Source organism: Scyliorhinus canicula, chromosome 12 (assembly GCF_902713615.1).
Source record: "Scyliorhinus canicula chromosome 12, sScyCan1.1, whole genome shotgun sequence".
In the NCBI taxonomy this organism is placed as follows: Eukaryota; Metazoa; Chordata; class Chondrichthyes; order Carcharhiniformes; family Scyliorhinidae; genus Scyliorhinus; species Scyliorhinus canicula.
Window position 1 is genome coordinate 54,251,356 of NC_052157.1, and position 26,440 is coordinate 54,277,795.

Below are 26,440 nucleotides of genomic sequence, written 5' to 3' on the forward strand. Positions count from 1 at the left end.
GGGGAGCCCAGTACAAACTCTCGAGTACTCCCAGAGCTACTCCCCCTGGTGGTCAGGTAGTGCAACTGCACTTACAATATCGGTGCGTATATACAATGGGAACAGAGTGACATTGGTAACTTATAATACCGTGTGAATCTCATTCACCACAATCACCATACGTAAACAAGTTATAAATGTCTACCGCCTGCCGGCCTGCTGTTGAGAGTAATAGTTCAATCTTTCTCTCGTCGGTGGCTGCATTTAGGTCCATAGCTGCCATGTATATCTGAAGCTGCTGTTTATACATTTTCCAGTTATTATTTAAATTACCGGTAGTTTTCAGCAACTCTGGAAGTGGCGTGTGATCCATCGCTTCAGTAGGTTGTTTGGAATCAAAAGGCTGCGAAGTCTTCCACAGTCGAGCGGCCGGCCCGTTGCTTTTGCTGGTTGCTTTGGTTCTTTCTGGTCTCTAACCTAATCTATCTAGTGCTGTTCCATTAAAGCCACTCCTGTCCCATGTTTTGTTACGATGTGGAGATGGTAATGAGTGCTACTCAACTCAGTTACAGTAGACGCTCTGGAAGGAGACGAGAAGTCGTCCAGAAGTTTGATAGAAGGTTTATTGAGCAACACAACTTAAATAACTGCGTGAGCTCTCACTTAAAGAACTGCACTTGTAAATGAGGTTACAACTTTTCTATGCTCTGCAACTAGGCCTGACCACACTAGCAGCCCTGAGCTAAATTTCTGTTCCTGTTCCCCTCACAGTCACATCAGCCAAAGAGGGGGGGAGGGCTGTCTGCATCTCACTTTTATACCCGCCAGTGCTGCCCCCTGGTGGTCTTTCCATTACCCATAAGCCCCTTCTGTACATACCCATGTAAGGATCACTAGAAAGAGAGGCTGGGGCACTAGATAGGGTGGACAGGAAGGAGGGAACAATAACCAGGCAGCATAGATTTAAGTAAGGGGCAGGAAGTTTAGAGGGGATGTGATGACAGACTTTTACACCCAGAAGCTGGTGGGAATCTGGAACTCGCTGCCTAAAAGAGTGGTTGAGGCGAGAACCCTCACAAAATTTAAGAAGCACTTGGATGAGCACCTGAAACTCCACAGCATTCAAGGCTACGGACCAAGTGCTGGAAAATGGGATTAGAATAGATAAGGGCATAATGACAGGATGGACTGAAGGGCCTTTCTGTGCTGTAGAACCCGATACCTCAATGACACTGCTTTGACACATGGTGAGCTCAAGAAAAATCATCTAAGTGTGTTGTAACCTGTGGAGTAGTGGAACCAGAGACAGAGGGCGAGATTCTCCCAAATCGGGAGAAATCGTGAGGCTGGCGTCAAAAACGGGCGGGTTTGACGCCAGCCTCCCCCTCCCCGACCGGGAACCGATTCTGGTCCCCGGTCGGGGCTAGCATGCCGCGGCCGTGAACTCCGGCATCGCGGGCTTAACGAATTTTGTTAAGCCCGCTTGCCAGAGTTTGCGACGGCTGACGCATCACATGACGTCAGCCGCGCATGCGCGGATTGGAAGACTCCAACCCGCGCATGTGCAGATGACGTCATCGCGCTTTTGCGCGAACCCCGCGCATGCGCGGGCCGGGATGCCCTTCAGCCGCCCCGCGAATGGATACAGCTGTGCGGCGGAAGGACAAAGAGTGCGCGGGGTAAGTACCCGCTGCCCGCGATCGGTGCCCACCGATCGCGGGCCCATGGCACCCTTGGCACGGCCGTGGTACTGCCGTGCCAATCGGTGCCATGGTTCCCAAGATCCCAACTTTACGGCCGTTTTTACGAACGGTCAGACCAGGTGTGTTTGACGTTCCTAAAAACGGTCGTAAAGGGCTTGGACTTCGGCCCATCGGCCAGCTGAGAATCGCTGCTCGCCGTACAAAAACGGCGGGCAGCGATTCGTGTCGGGAGGTGGGCGTGGGGGGCAGAGAATAGCGGGAGGGCGTCAGGCTAGCGTGGCCGTAAAAATGTACGACCCCCGCTATTCTCCGCACCGTCGTGAGTGCGGAGAATCGCCCCCAGAGAGTTCACACCTAGCTCGCAAACAGGGGGCGCGATTCTCCCGAGTTACGAAAAATCGGGAAGCTGGCGTCAAAAACGGGCGCGTTTCACGCCAGCCTCCGCCCCCCCGACCGGGATCCGATTCTGCTCCCCGGTCGGGGCTAGCATCGTGCGGCCGAACTCCGGCATCGCGGGTTTAACAAATAAGCCCGCTAGCCAAAGTTAGCGACGGCTGACGCGTCAGATGACGTCAGCCGCGCATGCGCGGATTGGACGACTCGAACCCGCGTATGCGCGGATGACGTCATCACGCATATGCGTGAAACCCGCGCATGCGCGGGCCGGTATGCCCCTCAGCCGCCCCGCGACGGCCTTTCCAAAGAGATTTGGATGGATATCAGAATCGCGAATATTTGAAGGACTGCGCGGAAAGGGGCAGTGGGACTGGCAGAGTTGCCCCCGCAGAGGACTGGCATGGAGGTGAGGGGCTGAATGGGACTGGCAGAGCTGCCCCTGCAGAGGACTGGCATGGAGGTGAGGGGCTGAATGGGACTGGCAGAGCTGCCCCAGCAGAGGACTGGCATGGAGGTGAGGGGCTGAATGGCTTCCTGTTCTGACTGGCAGAGCTGCCCCTGCAGAGGACTGGCATGGAGGCGAGGGGCTGAATGGCTTCCTGTTCTGACTGGCAGATCTGCCCCTGCAGAGGACTGGCATGGAGGCGAGGGGCTGAATGGCTTCCTGTTCTGACTGGCAGATCTGCCCCCGCAGAGGACTGGCATGGAGGCGGGGGGCTGAATGGCTTCCTGTTCTGACTGGCAGATCTGCCCCCGCAGAGGACTGGCATGGAGGTGAGGGGCTGAATGGCTTCCTGTACTGTCGCCACTTCTATTTTGAGTTCACGAGTTTCTTCTTTGCTGTGGTTTTTGCTCTGATTTCCGTTTCCTGCCCTCTCTGTGCCTGTTCTGCAAGCTGAAATTCTGCTGAGACTCGCCTGTGTCCCGGGACTCAGCGAGAGGGCGAGACCGTAACTCCACGACTTAATCGGTGAAACAAAAATGACTGATATAGGGAAGGTAAATGACTGATATAGGGAAGGTAAATGACTGATATAGGGAGGGGATCTGTTAAAATCAATTACATTTCCATCAAATATAATCCTGTCTTTACATTCTTGCTGGTTGGATTTAGCTACCTTGTAAGATGACCACGGACTAATTTTTGAACGATTGTTTTTCTGAATCATTGGTCAAATGGCTGTTGTAAGGATGGGACTCTATCTTTGGGAGTTTACGGTCACAGACAGGTGGTCCAGGAGTGTGTGAGAGCGTGAGTGTGAGTGTTTGTGTGTGTGTGTGTGTCTCTCAGTATATGTATGTGTGAGAGAGAGAGGGCTAGATTCTCCCAAAATGGGGCTATGTCCCCACTCCAGCGTAAAAGCGTGGGCGTTTCACTCTGAAGATTCCTGCAGAAAAGATGAGCTGATTCACTGAGTGCAGGGAGCTAGCAGTGACCCAGAGTGATTCACGTAGCTTTAGCTGCGTATACGAGCCCCCGTACTTCCGGTTTGGAGTCCGCGTATGCACACGCCGGCGGCCTCCAGTGGACGTGCAGAGCATCATGGCGGACTCGGACCGCGGAGGCAGATTAAAAATGTAGACCCCCACCCCCGATCGGCCGTGCGGCTGAAGATCCGACCGCGCCGATCTATCGCCCTGAACCCTATAAGGCACCCCCCTTGGCGTACTATCCCCCCCCCCTCCCCAACCAGGGCAGCCGTGGTCTGAATCCGCAGCCGCCACGTGAGCATCCCGATCGGCGATAGGTGGTTAGTTCCACGCCGTCGGGAACTCGGCCGGTCGGGAGCGGAGGATCGCTGAGCTGGCCTCTGACAATGGGCCCCCAGCCGCGCGGAGTACTCCGCGAACACACCGATTCTCGGGCCCCGGAGATCGCCGGACCGGCGCCACGCCCGATTTCAGCTCAAAATTGGATCGTCTGCCCCCTCGCCGAACACGATTTCAGCGCGGGGCTGCGGAGAATCCAGCCCGAGTGTGTGAGAGAGAGTGTTTGTGAGAGTGAGCGTGTGTGTGTGTGTCTCTGTGGCTGCGGAGAATCCAGCCCGAGTGTGTGAGAGAGAGTGTTTGTGAGAGTGAGCGTGTGTGTGTGTGTCACTGTGGCTGCGGAGAATCCAGCCCGAGTGTGTGAGAGAGAGTGTGAGAGTGAGCGTGTGTGTGTGTGTCACTGTGGCTGCGGAGAATCCAGCCCGAGTGTGTGAGAGAGAGTGTGAGAGTGAGCGTGTGTGTGTGTGTCACTGTGGCTGCGGAGAATCCAGCCCGAGTGTGTGAGAGAGAGTGTTTGTGAGAGTGAGCGTGTGTGTGTGTGTCACTGTGGCTGCGGAGAATCCAGCCCGAGTGTGTGAGAGAGAGTGTGAGAGTGAGCGTGTGTGTGTGTGTCACTGTGGCTGCGGAGAATCCAGCCCGAGTGTGTGAGAGAGCGAGTGTTTGTGAGAGTGAGCGTGTGTGTGTGTGTCTCTGTGGCTGCGGAGAATCCAGCCCGAGTGTGTGAGAGAGAGTGTTTGTGAGAGTGAGCGTGTGTGTGTGTGTCACTGTGGCTGCGGAGAATCCAGCCCGAGTGTGTGAGAGAGAGTGTGAGAGTGAGCGTGTGTGTGTGTGTCTCTGTGGCTGCGGAGAATCCAGCCCGAGTGTGTGAGAGAGAGTGTGAGAGTGAGCGTGTGTGTGTGTGTCACTGTGGCTGCGGAGAATCCAGCCCGAGTGTGTGAGAGAGAGTGTGAGAGTGAGCGTGTGTGTGTGTGTCACTGTGGCTGCGGAGAATCCAGCCCGAGTGTGTGAGAGAGAGTGTTTGTGAGAGTGAGCGTGTGTGTGTGTGTCACTGTGGCTGCGGAGAATCCAGCCCGAGTGTGTGAGAGAGAGAGTGAGAGTGAGCGTGTGTGTGTGTGTCACTGTGGCTGCGGAGAATCCAGCCCGAGTGTGTGAGAGAGAGTGTTTGTGAGAGTGAGCGTGTGTGTGTGTGTCTCTGTGGCTGCGGAGAATCCAGCCCGAGTGTGTGAGAGAGAGTGTTTGTGAGAGTGAGCGTGTGTGTGTGTGTCACTGTGGCTGCGGAGAATCCAGCCCGAGTGTGTGAGAGAGAGAGTGAGAGTGAGCGTGTGTGTGTGTGTCACTGTGGCTGCGGAGAATCCAGCCCGAGTGTGTGAGAGAGAGTGTTTGTGAGAGTGAGCGTGTGTGTGTGTGTCACTGTGGCTGCGGAGAATCCAGCCCGAGTGTGTGAGAGAGAGTGTTTGTGAGAGTGAGCGTGTGTGTGTGTGTCTCTGTGTGTGTGTGTCTCTGTGTGAGTGTGTGAGAGAGAGTGTTTGTGAGAGTGAGCGTGTGTGTGTGTGTCTCTGTGGCTGCGGAGAATCCAGCCCGAGTGTGTGAGAGAGAGAGTGAGAGTGAGCGTGTGTGTGTGTGTCTCTGTGGCTGCGGAGAATCCAGCCCGAGTGTGTGAGAGAGAGTGTGAGAGTGAGCGTGTGTGTGTGTGTCTCTGTGGCTGCGGAGAATCCAGCCCGAGTGTGTGAGAGAGAGTGTTTGTGAGAGTGAGCGTGTGTGTGTGTGTCTCTGTGGCTGCGGAGAATCCAGCCCGAGTGTGTGAGAGAGAGTGAGAGTGAGCGTGTGTGTGTGTGTCTCTGTGTGTGTGTGTCTCTGTGTGAGTGTGTCTCTGTGTGAGTGTGTGTCTGTGTCAGTGTGTCTCTGTGTGAGAGAGTGAGTGTGAGTGTGTCTCTGTGTGAGTGTGTGTGAAAGAGTGCGCGTGTGTGTCTCTGAGCATGTGTGAGTGTGCGTGCTGTGCCTATATATATGTGTTGTGTGTTTATGTGAGTATGTTTGTGTGTGCGTCTATCATAGAATTTACAGTGCAGAAGGAGGCCATTTGGCCCATCGAGTCTGCACTGGCAGTTGGAAAGAGCCCCCAACCCAAGCCCACACCCCCAACCTATCCCCATAACCCAGTAACCCCACCCAACACTAAGGGCAATTTTGGACACTAAGGGCAATTTAGCACGGTCAATCCACCTAACCTGCACATCTTTGGACTGTGGGAGGAAACCGGAGCTCCCGGAGGAAACCCACACACACACGGGGAGAATGTGCAGACTCCGCACAAACAGTGACCCAGCCGGGAATCGAACCTGAGACCCTGGAGCTGTGAAGCAATTGTGCTATCGAAGGGTCAGTACTGAGGGAAGACTGCTCTGTTGGAGGGTCGGACTGAGAGAGTGCTGCACTGTCAGAGGGTCAGTACTGAGGGAGTGCTGTGTGTCTCTGTGTGAGTGTGTCTCTGTATGTGTGTACTTGAGCGTGTGTGTGTGAGTGTACGTCTGAGTGCATGTGTGAGTGTATGTGCAAGTGTATGTCTCTGTGAGTGTGAGAGTGTGTGAGTGTGTATGACTCCATGTGGTTGTGTGTGAATGAGCGTGTGTGAGTGAGTTGTCTGTTTATGTATGTGTGTCTGTGTGTGTCTCTCTGTGTAAGTGTGTGTGTCTCTGTAAGTTTGTTTGAGTCTGTGTGTGAGTAAGAGAGTATCTCTGTGTGCATCTCTGTGTTTGTGTGTGTGTGGATGCTTTATGCTGTGTTTGTGTGTGAGTTGTGTGTTTGTGTGAGTGTGCCTGTGCCTTTATCCATTAGAGTGTGTGAGTCTGTGTATGCACTGTGATGCACTATCAATTACGACGAGACGAGAGTAGAGAGTAATCGAGGCTTTATAACGCAGAGATGTGTTGCCTCCTATGGCTGCTTCCAAAATGGCTGCAGCTCGGTGAGCACACATATTTATACTCCACCTACTGGGTGGAGCCAGCAGGCAGGGATCTACCCCCGTACCTGTAGTACAGGAGCCTTACCGTCTTACTTCTCATACGTGTAATATATACAACAGTGGTGACTACCACATTCACCCCCTGTTAAAAAAGAGTCCAACGGGGGTGGTGGAAACTATTTACATCTATGCGAGCATTTTTAAAGTGTACAGTTCGGGGAACAATTCACAAATTTAGCCGGTCGGGTGCCTTGATTCTCCGTTGTGAGTATCGCAGTCCAGCTGGCAATGCAGGCGGTGGCTTGGTCGCCTGTGACTCCGCGAGCGTGTAGTCCTCATTTTCATCCCCGGGTGGAACCAATGGGAGGACAGATTGTCCTGGAGTAGGGGCTGTGGTGAGGTGCGCTGGGGAGAGGATGGGTGGCGCCGGGGCAGTTGGGCGGGGGCGGGGGGGGGGGGGGGGAGGGAGACTGTCTTGGCGACCTTCCCGCAGTAGCCGCTGGACCTCCGACCTGATGAAGGTCCTGTCCTGGACGCTGTACCGTCTGCTCCTGGTGGCGACGGATTTGCAATCCGGGGTGAGGTTCGCAAACAGGGAAGGTGGGCGACCTTAAGGGTTGTGAGGCCGCAGACAGTAAGGGGTGGTAGGGGCCCGCCGAATTTTAGAGTTAGACTTTGGAGATTTCAGTGTAAGTCCAGGCCGAGTAGCAAGGCAGCGCAGAGGTTGGGGAGGATGTAGAGTCGGAAATTGCTGAACTCTACACCCTGGACGGTGAGGGTGACAATGCAGTGCCCCCAGATTTCCACGGAGTGGGATCCGGAGGCCAGGGAGATTCTTTGGGCAACGGGGTGTACCGCGAGGGAGCAGCGCCTTACCGTAGCGGGGTGGATGTAGCTCTCTGTGCTCCCGGAGTCAAGAAGGCCCATCGACTTTCACCGTCGTTGTCGCGGTTGCGAGGTGTGCGGCCAGGACTGGTCGAGTGTGATGGAGGTGAGCTGCGGCTGGTGTTGGTGGGCCCCGGGCTGGTCGGCGGCGGTTGCGGGCAATGAGCGGCCGATGAGGTACCTGACGAGCAGGGGTCCTGAGGCTCCGTCCAAAATTGCACGTGGCGGGCGGTGTTAAAAAATGCGGCGCCTACGGGCGGCATGAGGTCTGATGAGGGGAAGATGGCGGCACCCACGGACCGCACGTGGGTTGTGGGGACGAAAATGGCTGCGCCCACAGGTCGCACGTGGGGGTGCAGGAACAAAGGGGCTGGTTACAACAGTGATCGACCGGGCCTGGCACACCGCAGCGAAATGTCGTTTTATTCCCGCAGGCCTTGCAGAGTGCGCTCCGCACCGGGCAGCGCTGCCGGGGGTGGTTTGTCTGCCAGCAGAAATAGCATTTGGGTCCCCTGGAGTTGGCTGGCTGCTGCGTGGCGCTGGCTTGGGGGTGGCTGGAGGCGGTCGCTGGTGGGCGCCACGATGTCCAGGAGGGGGTCGCCGTGGGGTCGAGGGCGTTGGCTTGTACGTTATGGGAGGCTATCATTAGCGAGGTCGCGAGTTTCTTGATTGCCGCGAGGTTGAGCGCACCCCCTTCTACGAGGCGCTGGTGGATGTACGCCGACCCTATGCCCGTAACAAAAGCGTCCCTAATTAGGAGTTCGGAATGTTCAACGGCCGAAAGTGCCTGGCAATCGCAGTTCCTCACCAGGGCGAGCAGGGAACGCCAGAAATCGTCCAATGACTCATCAGGGAGTTGTTGCCGTGTGGACAGGAGGTGCCTGGCGTAGAGTTTGTTGGTCTGCTGGGTGTAGTTCTCTTTCAGAAGCGCCAAGGCCTCAGTGTAGTTGGGCGCGTCCCGGATAAGGGGAAAAATATCGCAGCTCAACCGTGTATACAGGATCTGGAGTTTCTGTGCTTCTGAGGGTGGTTCTGTCGCTGATCCGATGTAGGCTTCAAAGCAAGCTAGCCAGTGGTCGAAGGCCGACGTGGCGTTGTCTGCTTGAGGGTGCAGCTGCAGGCAATCTGGCTTGATGCGTAGGTCCGTCGCGGTAAAATCTCTGCGTAATAAATTGCTGCACTATCAATTACAACGAGACGAGAGTAGAGAGTAATCGAGGCTTTATTACGCAGAGATGTGTTGCCTCCGACAGCTGCTGCAGAAATGGCTGCAGCTCGGTGCGCAGACACATTTATACTCCGACTACTGGGCGGAGCCAGCAGGCAGGGATCTACCCCGTACCAGTAGTACAGGAGCCGAACCGTATTAAATTTCATATGTGCAATATATACAATAGTGGTGACTACCACACACTGCCAAGGGGTCAGTAGTGAGGGAGTGCTGCACTGTCAGAGGGTCAGTACTGAGGGAGTGCTGCACTGTCAGAGGGTCAGTACTGAGGGAGTGCTGTACTGTCAGAGGGTCAGTACTGAGGGAGTGCTGCACTGTCAGAGGGTCAGTACTGAGGGAGTGCTGAACTGTCAGAGGGTCAGTACTGAGGGAGTGCTGCACTCCCAGAGGGTCAGTACTGAGGGAGTGCTGCACTGTCAGAGGGTCAGTACTGAGGGAGCGCTGCACTGTCGGAGGGTCAGTACTGAGTGAGTGCTGCACTGTCGGAGGGTCAGTACTGAGGGAGTGCTGAACTGTCAGAGGGTCAGTACTGAGGGAGTGCTGTACTGTCAGAGGGTCAGTACTGAGGGAGTGCTGCACTGTCAGAGGGTCAGTACTGAGGGAGTGCTGAACTGTCAGAGGGTCAGTACTGAGGGAGTGCTGCACTCCCAGAGGGTCAGTACTGAGGGAGTGCTGCACTGTCAGAGGGTCAGTACTGAGGGAGCGCTGCACTGTCGGAGGGTCAGTACTGAGTGAGTGCTGCACTGTCGGAGGGTCAGTACTGAGGGAGTGCTGAACTGTCAGAGGGTCAGTACTGAGGGAGTGCTGCACTCCCAGAGGGTCAGTACTGAGGGAGTGCTGCACTGTCGGAGGGTCAGTACTGAGGGAGTGCTGAACTGTCGGAGGGTCAGTACTGAGTGAGTGCTGCACTGTCGGAGGGTCAGTACTGAGGGAGTGCTGAACTGTCGGAGGGTCAGTACTGAGTGAGTGCTGCACTGTCGGAGGGTCAGTACTGAGGGAGTGCTGAACTGTCAGAGGGTCAGTGCTGAGGGAGTGCTGCACTCCCAGAGGGTCAGTACTGCGGAAGTACTGCATTGTTGGAGGATCAGTATTGAGGGATTCCTGTATTCTAAGAGAGAAGTTTCCTTCGATCACAACACACTCAACAAGAGAAGGATTGAATACCGGCTTGTCTAATTGTTTCAGATAAACTTCCAGGAGATAAAGGATGCCTTGGATAAAATCAAAGGAATCGATGTCTTGACAAAACGGATCGCTGTTTTGGAGGAAGAGGTGGCTGCTCTAAAGAAATGTAAATGGAAAAATACAACATCTCCGGGCTTTACGCTTGGTGGGTTGGGAGGGGGAAGGGGAAATGTGATGGGGTTTGGGCCAAGGCGCAGGCCAGGGACATGTGTGAACACTGTCCTGATTTCCCCGTGTCCAAAGTGTGGACACTGTTCCGCTTTCCCCGTGCCCAAAGTGTGAACACTGTCCTGGTTTCCACATTCCCAAAGTGTGAACACTGTCCCAGTTTCCCTGTGCCCAAAGTGTGAACACTGCCCCGGTTTCCCCATGCCCAAAGTGTGAACACTGTCCCGGTTTCCCCGTGACCTGAGTGTGAACACTGTCCCGGGATTCCCACTGCCCCGAGTGTGAACACTGTCCCGGTTTCCACGTACCCAAAGTGTGAACACTGTCCCGGTTTCCCCGTGCCCAAAGTGTGAACACTGTCCCGGTTTCCCTGTGCCCCGAGTGTGAACACTGTCCCGGTTTCCCCGTGCCCAAAGTGTGAACACTGTCCCGGGATTCCCCCTGCCCCGAGTGTGAACACTGTCCCGGTTTCCCCGTGCCCAAAGTGTGAATACTGTCCCGGTTTCCCCATGACCTGAATGTGAACACTGTCCCGGAATTCCCCCTGCCCCGAGTGTGAACACTGTCCCGGTTTCCCCGTGCCCAAAGTGTGTACACTGTCCTGGTTTCCCCGTGCCCAAAGTGTGAACACTGTCCAGGTTTCCCTGTGCCCCGAGTGTGAACACTGTCCCGGTTTCCCCGTGCCCAAAGTGTGAACACTGCCCCGGTTTCCCTGTGCCCCGAGTGTGAGCACTGTCCCGGTTTCCCCGTGCCCAAAGTGTGAATACTGTCCCGGGTTTCCCCGTGCCCCGAGTGTGAACACTGTCCCGGTTTCCCCGTGCCCAAAGTGTGAACACTGTCCCGGTTTCCCCGTGCCCAAAGTGTGAACACTGTCCCGGTTTCCCCATGCCCAAAATGTGAACACTGTCCCGGTTTCCCCGTGCCCAAAGTGTGAACACTGTCCCGGTTTCCCCGTGCCCAAAGTGTGAACACTGTACCTGTTTCCCAGTGGCCCGAGTGTGAACAAAGTCCTGGTTTCCACGTTCCCAAAGTGTGAACACAGTACCGGTTTCCCCGAGTGTGTACACAGTCCCGGTTTCCGCGAGTGTGAACACTGTCCCGGTTTCCCCCTGTCCAAAGTGTGAACACTGTCCCGGATTCCCCGAGTGTGAACACTGTCCCGGGTGTCCCCGTGCCCAAAGTGTGACACTGTGACTGGTTTCCCCGTGCCCAAAGTGTGAACACTGTCCCGGTTTCCCCGTGCCCCGAGTGTGAACACTATCCCGGTTTCCCCGTGCCCAAAGTGTGAACACTGTCCCGGTTTCCCCGTGCCCCGAGTGTGAACACTATCCCGGTTTCCCCGTGCCCAAAGTGTGAACAGTGTCCCGGTTTGCCCGTGCCCAAAGTGTGAACACTGTCCCAGTTTCCCAGTGCCCCAAGTGTGAACACTGTCCCTGTTTCCCCGTGCCCAAAGTGTGAACACTGTCCCGGTTTCCCCTGCCCAAAGTGTGAACACTGTCCTGCTTTCCCCGTGCCCCGAGTGTGAACACTGTCCCAGTTTCCGCGTGCCCCGTGTGTGAACACTGTCCCGGTTTCCCCATGTGCAAAGTGTGAACACTGTCCCGGTTTCCCCATGACCAAAGTGTGAACACTGTCCCGGTTTCCCCGTGACCAAAGTGTGAACACTGTCCCGGTTTCCCCGTGCCCAAAGCGTGAACACTGTCCCGGTTTCCCCGTGCCCCGAGTGTGAACACTGTCCCGGTCTCCCCGTGCCCCGAGTGTGAACACTGTCCCGGTTTTCCCGTGCCCAAAGTGTGAACACTGTCCTGCTTTCCCCGTGCCCAAAGTGTGAACAGTGTCCCGGTTTCCCCGTGCCCAAAGTGTGAACACTGTCCCGGTTTCCCCGTGCCCCAAGTGTGAACACTGTCCCGGTTTCACCGTGCCCAAAGTGTGAACACTGTCCCGGTTTCCCCGTGCCCAAAGTGTGAACACTGTCCTGCTTTCCCCGTGCCCAAAGTGTGAACACTGTCCCGGTTTCCCCGTGCCCAAAGTGTGAACACTGTCCCGGTTTCCCTGTGCCCTGAGTGTGAACACTGTCCCGGTTTCCCCATGCCCAAAGTGTGAACACTGTCCCGGTTTCCCCGTGACCTGAGTGTGAACACTGTCCCGGGATTCCCCGTGCCCTGAGTGTGAACACTGTCCCGGTTTCCCCGTGCCCAAAGTGTGAACACTGTCTCGGTTTCCCTGTGCCCCGAGTGTGAACACTGTCCCGGTTTCCCCGTGCCCAAAGTGTGAACACTGTCCCGGTTTCCCCGTGCCCAAAGTGTGAACACTGTCCCGGTTTCCCTGTGCCCCGAGTGTGAACACTGTCCCGGCTTCCCCGTGCCCAAAGTGTGAACACTGTCCCGGTTTCCCCGTGCCCAAAGTGTGAACACTGTCCCGGTTTCCCCGTGCCCAAAGTGTGAACACTGTACCTGTTTCCCAGTGGCCCGAGTGTGAACAAAGTCCTGGTTTCCACGTTCCCAAAGTGTGAACACAGTACCGGTTTCCCCGAGTGTGTACACAGTCCCGGTTTCCGTGAGTGTGAACACTGACCCGGTTTCCCCGTGCCCAAAGTGTGAACACTGTCCCGGTTTCCCCGTGCCCAAAGTGTGAACACTGTCCTGCTTTCCCCGTGCCCAAAGTGTGAACACTGTCCCGGTTTCCCCGTGCCCCGAGTGTGAACACTGTCCCGGTTTCCCCGTGTCCAAAGTGTGAACACTGTCCCGGTTTCCCTGTGCCCAAAGTGTGAACACTGTCCCGGTTTCCCCGTACCCAAAGTGTGAACACTGTTACGGTTTCCCCGTGTCCAAAGTGTGAACACTGTCCCGGTTTCCCCGTGCCCAAAGTGTGAACAGTGTCCCGGTTTCCCCGTACCCAAAGTGCGAACACTGTCCCGGTTTCCCCGTGCCCAAAGTGTGAACACTGTCCCGGTTTCCCCGTACCCAAAGTGCGAACACTGTCCCGGTTTCCCCGTGCCCAAAGTGTGAATACTGTCCCGGTTTCCCCATGCTCAAAGTGTGAACACCGTCCCGGTTTCCCCGTGCCCCTGTGTGAACACTGTCCCGGTTTCCCCGTGCCCCTGTGTGAACACTGTCCCGGTTTCCCCGTGCCCCGAGTGTGAACACGATCGCGGTTTCCCCGTGCCCAAAGTGTGAACAGTGTCCCGGTTTCCCCGTCCCCAAAGTGTGAACACTGTCCCGGTTTCCCCGTGCCCAAAGTGTGAACACTGTCCCGGTTTCCCCATCCCCAAAGTGTGAACACTGTCCTGGGTTCCCCGTACCCAAAGTGTGAACACTGTCCTGCTTTCCCCGTGCCCAAAAAGTGAACACTGTCCTGCTTTCCCCGTGCCAAAAGTGTGAACACTGTCCCTCTTTCCCCGTGCCCCGAGTGTGAACACTGTCCCGGTTTCACCGTGCCCAAAGTGTGAACACTGTCCTGCTTTCCCCGTGCCCAAAGTGTGAACACTGTCCTGCTTTCCCCGTGCCCAAAGTGTGAACACTGTCCCTCTTTCCCCGTGCCCCGAGTGTGAACACTGTCCCGGTTTCCCCGTGCCCCGAGTGTGAACACTGTCCCGGTCTCCCCGTGCCCCGAGTGTGAACACTGTCCCGGTTTTCCCGTGCCCAAAGTGTGAACACTGTCCTGCTTTCCCCGTGCCCAAAGTGTGAACACTGTTCCGGTTTCCCCGTGCCCCGAGTGTGAACACTGTCCCGGTTTCCCCGTGTCCAATGTGTGAACACTGTCCCGGTTTCCCCGTGCCCAAAGTGTGAACACTGTCCCGGTTTCCCCGTGCCCAAAGTGCGAACACTGTCCCGGTTTCCCCGTGCCCAAAGTGTAAACACTGTCCCGGTTTCCCCGTGCCCAAAGTGTGAACACTGTCCCGGCTTCCGAGTGACCATAGGGTGAACACTGTCCCGGTTTCCCCGTGCCCAAAGTGCGAACACTGTCCCGGTTTCCCCGAGCCCAAAGTGCGAACACTGTCCCGGTTTCCCTGTGCCCAAAGTGTGAACACTGACCCGGGTTTCCCCGTGCCACGAGTGTGAACACTGTCCCGGTTTCCCCGAGTGTGAACACTGTCCCGGTTTCCCCGTGCCCCGAGTGTGAACACTGTCATGGTTTCCCCGTGCCCAAAGTGTGAACACTGTCCCGTTTTCCCCATGCCCAAAGTGTGAACACTGTCCTGGTTTCCCCGTGCCCAAAGTGTGAACACTGTCCCGGTTTCCCTCTGCCCAAAGTGTGAACACTGTCCCGGTTTCCCCGTGCCCCGAGTGTGAACACTGACCCGGTTTCCCCGTGCCCAAAGTGTGAACACTGTCCCGGTTTCCCTGTGCCCAAAGTGTGAACACTGTCCCTCTTTCCCCGTGCCCCGAGTGTGAACACTGACCCGGTTTCCCCCTGCCCCGAGTGTGAACACTGTCCTGGTTTCCCCATGCCCAAAGTTTGAACACTGACCCGGTTTTCCCGTGCCCAAAGTTTGAACACTGTCCCGGTTTCCCCGTGCCCAAAGTGTGAACACTGTCCCGGTTTCCCCATGTCCAAAGTGTGAACACTGTCCCGGTTTCCCCATGTCCAAAGTGTGAACACTGTCCCGGTTTCCCCGTGCCCAAAGTGTGAACACTGTCCCGGTTTCCCCGTGCCCAATGTGTGAACACTGTCCCGGTTTCCCCATGCCCAAAGTGTGAACACTGTCCTGTTTCCCCGTGCCCAAAGTGTGAACACTTTCCCGGTTTCCCCCGTGCCCCGAGTGTGAACACTGTCCCGGTTTCCCCGTGCCCAAAGTGTGAACACAGTCCCGGTTTCCCCGAGTGCGAACACTGTCCCGGTTTCCCCGTGCCCCGAATGTGAACACTGTCCCGGTTTCCCCGAGTGTGAACACTGTCACGGTTTCCCTGTGCCCAAAGTGTGAACACTGTCCCGTTTTCCCCATGCCCAAAGTGCGAACACTGTCCCGGTTTCCCCGAGTGTGAACACTGTCCCGGTTTCCCCGTGCCCCGAGTGTGAACACTGTCATGGTTTCCCCGTGCCCAAAGTGTGAACACTGTCCCGTTTTCCCCATACCCAAAGTGTGAACACTGTCCTGGTTTCCCCGTGCCCAAAGTGTGAACACTGTCCCGGTTTCCCTCTGCCCAAAGTGTGAACACTGTCCCGGTTTCCCCGTGCCCCGAGTGTGAACACTGACCCGGTTTCCCCGTGCCCAAAGTGTGAACACTGTCCCGGTTTCCCTGTGCCCAAAGTGTGAACACTGTCCCTCTTTCCCCGTGCCCCGAGTGTGAACACTGACCCGGTTTCCCCCTGCCCCGAGTGTGAACACTGTCCTGGTTTCCCCATGCCCAAAGTTTGAACACTGACCCGGTTTTCCCGTGCCCAAAGTTTGAACACTGTCCCGGTTTCCCCGTGCCCAAAGTGTGAACACTGTCCCGGTTTCCCCATGTCCAAAGTGTGAACACTGTCCCGGTTTCCCCATGTCCAAAGTGTGAACACTGTCCCGGTTTCCCCGTGCCCAAAGTGTGAACACTGTCCCGGTTTCCCCGTGCCCAATGTGTGAACACTGTCCCGGTTTCCCCATGCCCAAAGTGTGAACACTGTCCTGTTTCCCCGTGCCCAAAGTGTGAACACTTTCCCGGTTTCCCCGTGCCCCGAGTGTGAACACTGTCCCGGTTTCCCCGTGCCCAAAGTGTGAACACAGTCCCGGTTTCCCCGAGTGCGAACACTGTCCCGGTTTCCCCGTGCCCCGAATGTGAACACTGTCCCGGTTTCCCCGAGTGTGAACACTGTCACGGTTTCCCTGTGCCCAAAGTGTGAACACTGTCCCGTTTTCCCCATGCCCAAAGTGCGAACACTGTCCCGGTTTCCCCGAGTGTGAACACTGTCCCGGTTTCCCCGTGCCCCGAGTGTGAACACTGTCATGGTTTCCCCGTGCCCAAAGTGTGAACACTGTCCCGTTTTCCCCATGCCCAAAGTGTGAACACTGTCCTGGTTTCCCCGTGCCCAAAGTGTGAACACTGTCCCGGTTTCCCTCTGCCCAAAGTGTGAACACTGTCCCGGTTTCCCCGTGCCCCGAGTGTGAACACTGACCCGGTTTCCCCGTGCCCAAAGTGTGAACACTGTCCCGGTTTCCCTGTGCCCAAAGTGTGAACACTGTCCCTCTTTCCCCGTGCCCCGAGTGTGAACACTGACCCGGTTTCCCCCTGCCCCGAGTGTGAACACTTTCCTGGTTTCCCCATGCCCAAAGTTTGAACACTGACCCGGTTTTCCCCGTGCCCAAAGTGTGAACACTGTCCCTGCTTTCCCCGTGCCCAAAGTGTGAACACTGTCCTGGTTTCCCCATGCCCAAAGTTTGAACACTGTCCCGGTTTCCCCAGTGCCCCGAGTGTGAACACTGTCCCGGTTTCCCCGTGCCCAAAGTGTGAACACTGTCCCGGTTTCCCCGTGCCCAAAAGTGTGAACACTGTCCCGGCTTCCCCGTGCCCAAAGTGTGAACACTGTCCCAGTTTCCCCATGTCCAAAGTGTGAACACGTACCGGTTTCCCCGTGCCCGAGTAGTGAACACTGTCCCGGTTTCCCCCCGTGCCCAAAGTGTGACACGGTCCCGGTTTCCCTGTGCCCCGAGTGCTGAACACTGTACCGGGTTTCCCGTGTACCGTGCCCCCGAGTATGAGCACTGTTCCCGGTTTCCCCGTGCCCAAAGTGTGAACACTGTCCCGTTTCCCCGTGCTCCGAGCGTGAACACTGACCCGGTTTCCCCGTGCCCAAAGTAGTTTGAAACACTGTCCATGTTTCCCCGTGCCCCAAAGTGTGAACACTGTCCCGGTTTCCCCGTGCCCAAAGTGTGAATACTGTCCCGCCTTTCCCCGTGCCCAAAGTGTGAACACTGTCCCGGTTTCCCCGTGCCCAAAGTGTGAACACTGACCCGGTTTCCCCATGCCCAAAGTGTGAACACTGTCCCGGTTTCCCCGTGCCCAAAGTGTGAACACTGTCCCGGTTTCCCCGTGCCCAAAGTGTGAACACTGTCCTGCTTTCCCCGTGCCCAAAGTGTGAACACTCTCCCTCTTTCCCCGTGCCCCGAGTGTGAACACTGTCCCGGTTTCCCCGTGCCCCGAGTGTGAACACTGTCCTGCTTTCCCCCGTGCCCAAGTGTGAACACTGTCCCTCTTTCCCCGTGCCCCGAGTGTGTACACAGTCCCGGTTTCCGCGAGTGTGAAACACTGTCCCGGTTCTCCGAGTGTGAACACTGTCCCGGGTGTCCCCGTGCCCAAAGTGTGAACACTGTGACTGGTTTCCCCATGCCCAAAGTGTGAACACTGTCCCGGTTTCCCCGTGCCCCGAGTGTGAACACTGTCTCGGTTCCCCCGTGCCCCAAGTGTGAACACTGACCCGGTTTACTCGTGCCCAAAGTGTGAACAGTGTCCCGGTTTCCCCATGGCCAAAGTGTGAACACTGTCCCTCTTTCCCCGTGCCCCGAGTGTGAACACTGTCCCGGTTTCCCCGTGCCCCGAGTGTGAACACTGTCCCGGTTTCCCCGTGCCCCGAGTGTGAACACTGTCCCGGTTTCCCCGTGCCCAAAGTGTGAACACTGTCCGGTTTTCCCGTGCCCAAAGTGTGAACACTGTCCTGGTTTCCCCATGCCCAAAGTGTGAACACTGTCCTGGTTTCCCCGTGCCCAAAGTGTGAACACTGTCCTGGTTTCCCCATGCCCAAAGTGTGAACACTGTTCTGATTTCCCCGTGCCCCGAGTGTGAACACTGTCCTGGTTTCCCCATGCCCAAAGTTTGAACACTGTCCCGGTTTCCCCGTGCCCCGAGTGTGAACACTGTCCCGGTTTCCCCGTGCCCAAAGTGTGAACACTGTCCCGGTTTCCCCGTGCCCAAAGTGTGAACACTGTCCCGCCTTCCCCGTGCCCAAAGTGTGAACACTGTCCCGGTTTCCCCGTGCCCAAAGTGTGAACACTGACCCGGTTTCCCCGTGCCCAAAGTGTGAACACTGTCCCGGTTTCCCCGTGCCCAAAGTGTGAACACTGTCCCGGTTTCACCGTGCCCAAAGTGTGAACACTGTCCTGCTTTCCCCGTGCCCAAAGTGTGAACACTGTCCCTCTTTCCCCGTGCCCCGAGTGTGAACACTGTCCCGGTTTCCCCGTGCCCCGAGTGTGAACACTGTCCTGCTTTCCCCGTGCCCAAAGTGTGAACACTGTCCCTCTTTCCCCGTGCCCCGAGTGTGTACACAGTCCCGGTTTCCGCGAGTGTGAACACTGTCCCGGTTTCCCCGAGTGTGAACACTGTCCCGGGTGTCCCCGTGCCCAAAGTGTGAACACTGTGACTGGTTTCCCCATGCCCAAAGTGTGAATACTGTCCCGGTTTCCCCGTGCCCCGAGTGTGAACACTATCCCGGTTTCCCTGTGCCCAAAGTGTGAACATGTCCCGGTTTCCCCATGCCCAAAGTGTGAACACTGTCCCGGTTTCCCCATGCACCGAGTGTCAATACTGTCCTGGTTTCCCCGTGCCCAAAGTGTGAACACTGTCATGGATTCCCCATGCACCGAGTGTGAACACTGTCCTGGTTTCCCCGTGCCCAAAGTGCGAATACTGTCCCGGTTTCCCAGTGACCATAGTGTGAACACTGTCCCGGTTTCCCCATACCCAAAGTGCGAACACTGTCCCGGTTTCCCCATGCTCAAAGTGTGAACACTGGCCCGGTTTCCCCCTGCCCCGAGTGTGAACACTGTCCCGGTTTCCCCGTGCCCAAAGTGTGAACAGTGTCCCGGTTTCCCCGTGCCCAAAGTGTGAACACTGTCCCGGTTTCCCCGTGCCCCAAGTGTGAACACTGTCCCGGTTTCCCCGTGCCCAAAGTGTGAACACTGTCCCGGTTTCCCCGTGCCCAAAGTGTGAACACTGTCCTGCTTTCCCCGTGCCCAAAGTGTGAATACTGTCCTGGTTTCCCCGTGCCCCGAGTGTGAACACTGTCCCGGTTTCCCCGTGTCCAAAGTGTGAACGCTGTCCCGGTTTCCCTGTGCCCAAAGTGTGAACACTGTCCCGGTTTCCCCGTACCCAAAGTGTGAACACTGTCCCGGTTTCCCCATGTCCAAAGTGTGAACACTGTCCCGGTTTCCCCGTGCCCAAAGTGTGAACAGTGTCCCGGTTTCCCCGTACCCAAAGTGCGAACACTGTCCCGGTTTCCCCGTGCCCAAAGTGTGAATACTGTCCCGGTTTCCCCGTACCCAAAGTGCGAACACTGTCCCGGTTTCCCCGTGCCCAAAGTGTGAATACTGTCCCGGTTTCCCCATGCTCAAAGTGTGAACACCGTCCCGGTTTCCCCGTGCCCAAAGTGTGAACACTGTCCCGGTTTCCCCGTGCCCCTGTGTGAACACTGTCCCGGTTTCCCCGTGCCCCGAGTGTGAACACGATCCCGGTTTCCCCGTGCCCAAAGTGTGAACAGTGTCCCGGTTTCCCCGTCCCCAAAGTGTGAACACTGTCCCGGTTTCCCCGTGCCCAAAGTGTGAACACTGTCCCGGTTTCCCCATCCCCAAAGTGTGAACACTGTCCTGGTTTCCCCGTGCCCAAAGTGTGAACACTGTCCTGCTTTCCCCGTGCCCAAAGTGTGAACACTGTCCTGCTTTCCCCGTGCCCAAAGTGTGAACACTGTCCCTCTTTCCCCGTGCCCCGAGTGTGAACACTGTCCCGGTTTCCCCGTGCCCCGAGTGTGAACACTGTCCCGGTTTCCCCATGCCCCGAGTGTGAACACTGTCCCGGTTTTCCCGTGCCGAAAGTGTGAACCCTGTCCTGCTTTCCCCGTGCCCAAAGTGTGAACACTGTCCCGGGTTACCCTGTGCCCGGAGTGTGAACACTCTCCCGGGTTCCCCCGTGCCCGGAGTGTGAACACTGTCCCGGGTTACCCAGTGCCCGGAGTGTGAACACTGTCCGGGTTCCCCCGTGCCCCGAGTGTGAACACTGTCCCGGGTTACCCTGTGCCCGGAGTGTGAACACTGTGCCGGGTTACCCTGTGCCCGGAGTGTGAACACTCTCCCGGGTTACCCTGTGCCCGGAGTGTGAACACTGTCCGGGTTCCCCCGTGCCCCGAGTGTGAACACTGTCCCCGGTTACCCTGTGCCCGAGTGTGAACACTGTCCCGGGTTACCCCATGCTCAGAGTGTGAACTCTGTCCCGGGTTACCCTGTGCCCGGAGTGTGAACACTGTCCTGGTTTCCCCGTGCCCAGAGTGTGAACACTCTCCCGGATTACCCTGTGCCCGGAGTGTGAACTCTGTCCCGGGTTACCCTGTGCCCGGAGTGTGAACACTGTCCCGGGTTACCCCGTGCCCGGAGTGTGAACACTGTCCCGGTTTACCCGTGCCCGGAGTGTGAACACTGTCCCGGGTTACCCTGTGCCCGGAGTGTGAACACTGTCCCGGGTTACCCTGTGCCCGGAGTGTGAACACTGTCCCGGGTTACCCCGTGCCTGCAGTGTGAACACTGTCCCGGGTTACCCTGTGCCCGGAGTGTGAACACTGTCCTGGGTTACCCCGTGCCCGGAGTGTGAACACTCTCCCGGGTTACCCTGTGCCCGGAGTGTGAACACTGTCCCGGGTTACCCCGTGCCCGGAGTGTGAACACTATTCTGGGTTACCCCATGCCTGGAGTGTGAACACTGTCCCGGGTTTCCCCGTGCCCTGAGTGTGAACACTGTCCCGGGTTCCCCCGTGCCCGGAGTGTGAACACTGTCCCGGGTTACCCCGTGCCCGGAGTGTGAACACTCTCCCGGGTTACCCCGTGCCCGGAGTGTGAACACTGTCCCGGGTTACCCCGTGCTCGGAGTGTGAACACTCTCCCGGGTTACCCTGTGCCCGGAGTGTGAACACTGTCCCGGGTTACCCAGTGCCTGGAGTGTGAACACTGTCCCGGGTTACCCAGCGCCCGGAGTCTGAACACTCTCCCGGGTTACCCTGTGCCCGGAGTGTGAACACTCTCCCGGGTTACCCTGTGCCCGGAGTGTGAACACTGTCCCGGGTTACCCAGTGCCCGGAGTGTGAACACTGTCCCGGGTTACCCTGTGCCCGGAGTGTGAACACTGTCCCTGGTTACCCTGTGCCCGGAGTGTGAACACTGTCCCGGGTTACCCCGTGCCCGGAGTGTGAACACTATTCTGGGTTACCCCATGCCTGGAGTGTGTACACCAGGGGTGGGCAAACTACGGCCCGCAAGCCGCATGCGGCCCGACAAAGGTTTTTATGCGGCCCGCCAATGAGGTGCCCGGAATCATAACCGGCATTTTTGAAAAGCCGCCGGGGGAAGCCGCTGAAGTAAATGCGCTTATTCAATAAGTGCATTTACTTCAGCGGCTTTTCCCCGGCGGCTTTTTCAAAAATGCCGGTTATGATTCCGGACACCTCATTGGCGGGCCGCATAAAAACGCGCGTAGTGGGGTGGATGAGTGGGGCTGTCTCATTGGTCGGTTTAGTTGGGTGTGCGACCAATAGGAGTCCAGGTTACAAACAATAAGCCTTATTATTGTTTGTAACCTGGACTTCTATTGGTCGCACACCCAACTAAACCGACCAATAAGGCAGCCCCACTCATCCACCCCACTACGCGCGTTTTTATCGTTGACTCGGCTAGGCTGTGCTTCTGTCAGTGTTAAGGATCAGCACACGCAACTTGACACCTGATTTCAACAATCTGGTAAATGACTGCAGTCAGATGCATCATTCTCATTGACATTGTTCTGTTACTTACTGAGTTACTTTGTTTTTCAAATAAATGTGCTTTTTTTTCTTTGAAGACCTTTTATTTTGGCTATTTTAAATATTAATTATTTTACTTAATATACTATGTGGCCCTTTAAAATTGTGAATTTCTGAATGTGGCTCTTGCACGGAAAAGTTTGCCCACCCCTGGTGTACACTATCCTGGGTTACCCCGTGCCCGGGATGTGAACACTCTCCCAGCTTATCCCGTTCCCATGTTGGACTTGCTGTAGGGGACGAAGCCACCACCTCCGGTTCCTCTCTGGAGCGTCCGGGTGGCGAATGTAGGATGTTAACATTTCAGATTAGGTCCCCACTGTTACTTCGTCTAGCCCTGCAACCCTCCTGATCACTGTAATGCCCTCCAACCTCTACAACCCTCCAACCCTCTTTAGCGCTGTAACCTCCGCCAGCCTCGACAGCCTTCCCTTTCGCTGTAACCTCCTCCAGCCCCTACAACCCCCTATCTCTCTAACCTCCTCCGGCCCCGACATCCCTCCCTATCATGGTAATCACCGCCAGCTGCTACACCCCTCCCTATTGCTATAACCTCCTCAGCCCCTACAAAACACCCCATCGCAGTAATATCCTCCAGCCCCTACAACCCTCCATATTGTTGTAACCTCCTCCAGTTCCTACAACTCTCCGATCCCTTTACCTCCTCCAGCCCCTACAACACTCCCTATTGTTGAAACCTCCTCCAGTTCCTACAACTCTCTGATTACTGTACCTCCTCCGGCTACTACAACCCTCCCTGTCTCTGTAGCCTCGTCCAGCCCCTACAACCCTCCCTATTGTTGTAACCTCCTCCAGCTCCTACAAACCTCCCTCTCTGTAACCTCCTCCAGACCCTACAACCCTCCCTATTGTTGTAACCTCCTTCAGCTCCTACAACTCTCCGATCACTTTACCTCCTCCGGCTACTACAACCCTTCCTATCTCTGTAGCCTCGTCCAACTCCTACAACCCTCCCTATCTCTAACCTAGGGCGGCATGGTAGCACAGTGGTTAGCACTGTTGCTTCACAACTCCAGGGTCCCAGGTTCGAGTCCCGGCTGGGTCATTGTCTGTGCGGAGTCTGCACGTTCTCCTCGTGTCTGTGTGAGTTTCCTCCGGTTTTTCCGTTTCCTCCCACAGTCCAAAGATGTGCAGGTTAGGTGCATTGGCCATGATAAATTGCCCTTAGTATCCAAAAAGGTTAGGTGGGGTTACTGGGTTATGGGGATAGGGTGGAGGTGTGGGTTTAAGTAGGGTGCTCTTTCCAAGGGCCGGCGCAGACTCTAATGCGCCAAATTGCGGAACTGTAAATTCTATGATAACTCTATGATAACTTCTCCAGCCCCTACAACTCTCCTTCTCTCTGTAACCTCCTTTAGCCCCTACAACCCTCCCTATCGCTGTAACCTCCTCCAACCCCTACAACCCTCCCTATCTCTATAACAGCCTCCAGCCCTGACAACCCTCCCCATCTCTATAACAGCCTCCAACCCTGACAACCCTCCCTATCGCTGTAACCTCCTCCAACCCCTACAACCCTCCCTATCTCTATAACAGCCTCCAGCCCTGACAACCCTCCCCATCTCTATAACAGCCTCCAACCCTGACAACCCTCCCCATCTCTATAACAGCCTCCAGCCCCTACAACCCTCCCCATCTCTATAACAGCCACCAGCCCTGACAACCCTCCCCATCTCTGCAATCTCCTCCAGCCCTGACAACCCTCCCCATCTCTGTAACAGCCTCCAGCCCTGACAACCCTCCCCATCTCTGTAACAGCCTCCAACCCCTACAACCCTCCCCATCTATATAACAGCCTCCAACCCCTACAACCCTCCCCATCTCTATAACAGCCTCCAGCCCCTACAACTCTCCCCATCTCTGTAACCTCCTCCAGCCCTGCCAACCCCCCTTATCTCAGTAACCTCCTCCAGCCCTGCCAACCCCCCTTATCTCAGTAACCTCCTCCAGACCTGCCAACCCTCCCTATCTCAGTAACCTCCTCCAGCCCCTACAACCCCCCTTATCTCAGTAACCTCCTCCAGCCCCTACAACCCCCCTTATCTCAGTAACCTCCTCCAGCCCCTACAGCCCTCCCTATCTCTGTAACCTCCTCCAGCCCTGCCAGCCCTCCTTATCTCTGCAACCCCCTCCAGCACTGACAACCCCCCCTTATCTTAGTAACCTCCTCCAGACCTGCCAGCCCCCCTTATCTTAGTAACCTCCTCCAGCCCCTACAACCCCTCCTTATCTCAGTAACCTCCTCCAGTTTTGACAAATCTCCGAGATCTCTGCGCTCCCCCAATTCTGGCCTCTTGAGCATCCCCGCCGTTTCCCATCGCTCCGCCATTGGAGGCCGTGCCTTTTGCTGCCGGAGGGGGAGGAGGGGGGAATTGGGGTGGGGGTGGGGGGGCTAAGTTCTGTAAATGTGTTTCATAACTGTCCAGTCCCACCTCTGGATGTTTGTGATGTTGACGGTGCTATACAAATGCAAGTTTCTCCGGCCTGTATCCTGCATTCACCTCTCTCACTGTCACCTTGCTTTGTAGATGTGCCGAGCATCATTTTCCACGCAAATGTGTCCGACGGCAAGAACCCCAGGGCTCCGCAAAGATACGTCATTTACGACTCGGTCATTCTCAACAAAGGTTCCGCTTACTGTCCCCTTACTGGGGTTTTCAGTACCCCCGTGACTGGCACCTACTCCTTCACATACTCACTGATCGGGGGCACAACATCCAACAATACATCGGTTTACCTGATGAGAAACGGCTCAAGGCAGAGTTATATTCACAGTATCCTGGGCGGGGAACAAGCCCAGACAGGGTCCATGACAACAATACTCTCCCTCGACAAAGGTGACCAGGTGTGGGTGGAACTGGCCACTGGGATAGCCTGGAGTGGAACCGGGGCCATGTGCTTTGAAGGAGTTCTCCTGGAGGCCAAGTAGAATCGGGTGTGCAGGGCTGTGGCCCCAGCCAAAATCCGACCATTTCCTTGCTCTCAATCTGCGGGCAAAGTTCGCAAACCTCTCGATGGAGTTGGGGTAAGGTGGAGGGGTTCTAATGGAGTGAAGAAATTGGAGGGAAAGACTTCATCTTGACCCCCTCCTCTATCCCCAATCCATCAAAAGCCCCTCCCCATCCCCACTCCATCGCGAACCCTCCCCATTTTCACTCCATGGAGACCCCTCTCCCAGTCCGCAATCCATCGTGAACCCTCCCCATTTCCACTCCATGGAGACCCCTCTCCCAATCCCCACTCCATCGCGAACCCTCCCCATTTCCACTCCATGGAGACCCCTCTCCCAATCCCCACTCCATCGCGAACCCTCCCCATTTCCACTCCATGGAGACCCCTCTCCCAATCCCCACTCCATCGCGAACCCTCCCCATTTCCACTCCATGGAGACCCCTCTCCCAATCCCCACTCCATCGCGAACCCTCCCCATTTCCACTCCATGGAGACCCCTCTCCCAATCCCCCCCCCATCGCGAACCCTCCCCATTTCCACTCCATGGAGACCCCTCTCCCAATCCCCACTCCATCGCGAACCCTCCCCATTTCCACTCCATGGAGACCCCTCTCCCAATCCCCACTCCATCGCGAACCTTCCCCATTTCCATTCCATGGAGACCCCTCTCCCAATCCCCACTCCATCGCGAATCTTCCCCATTTCCACTCCATGGAGACCCCTCTCCCAATCCCCACTCCATCGAGACCCCCCCCCATTTCCACTCCATGGAGACCCCTCTCCCAACCCTACTCCATCAAGACCTCTCCCTATTCCCCACTCCATCGAGACCCACCTCCAAACCCCATTCAATCGAGGCACCTCCATCAACAAAGCTTTGACAAAGAGTAATCGGACTCAAAACGTTAGCTCTTTTCTCTCCCTACAGATGCTGCCAGACTTGCTTAGATTTTCCAGCATTTTCTCTTTCACCTCCACCAACCCTCACTCCATCAAGACCCCTCCCCCAGCCACCGCTCCATTGAGACCACTCCCCATCCCCCATTGGGGGGTGGGGGGGGGGGGGGTGGGGGGGGGGGGTGCTGCGGGGAGGGAATATCCTACAGACTGACCACCGTCTGAGTGAAGAAATTCCTCCTCATCTCCATCATGAAAGGAAGACCCCTCATAGTTCAACTGTTTCCCCTTGGTCAGACCCTCCCGCAAGAGGGGAGATCCACCACCATTGTCTAAACCAACATACTTGCCCACTCCCTCTGATATCAACTGAATTTATCCCACTCTCTCCCTCACTCCCCACACCCTTTAATATCCCATCCAGTCTAAACCCACTTTCCCCCCACTCCGCACACCCTTTAATATCCTACCCAGTCTAATCCCCCTCACTCCACACACCCTTTAATATCCCACCCAGTCTAATCCCCCTCACTCCACACACCC

At 56.4% G+C, this 26,440-nt stretch overlaps 1 protein-coding gene across 1 annotated transcript; it reads left to right on the forward strand.

Moving 5' to 3' along the window:
• Nucleotides 1-2,945: 2,945 nt before the first annotated feature.
• On the forward strand, nt 2,946-26,030 carry LOC119975280 (complement C1q tumor necrosis factor-related protein 3-like). Its single transcript, XM_038814994.1, has 3 exons — nt 2,946-3,077; nt 10,112-10,217; nt 24,577-26,030. The coding sequence occupies exons 1-3, from the start codon at nt 3,060-3,062 to the stop codon at nt 24,975-24,977; spliced, it is 525 nt and encodes a 174-aa protein (XP_038670922.1). The 5' UTR covers nt 2,946-3,059; the 3' UTR covers nt 24,978-26,030.
• Nucleotides 26,031-26,440: the final 410 nt, after the last annotated feature.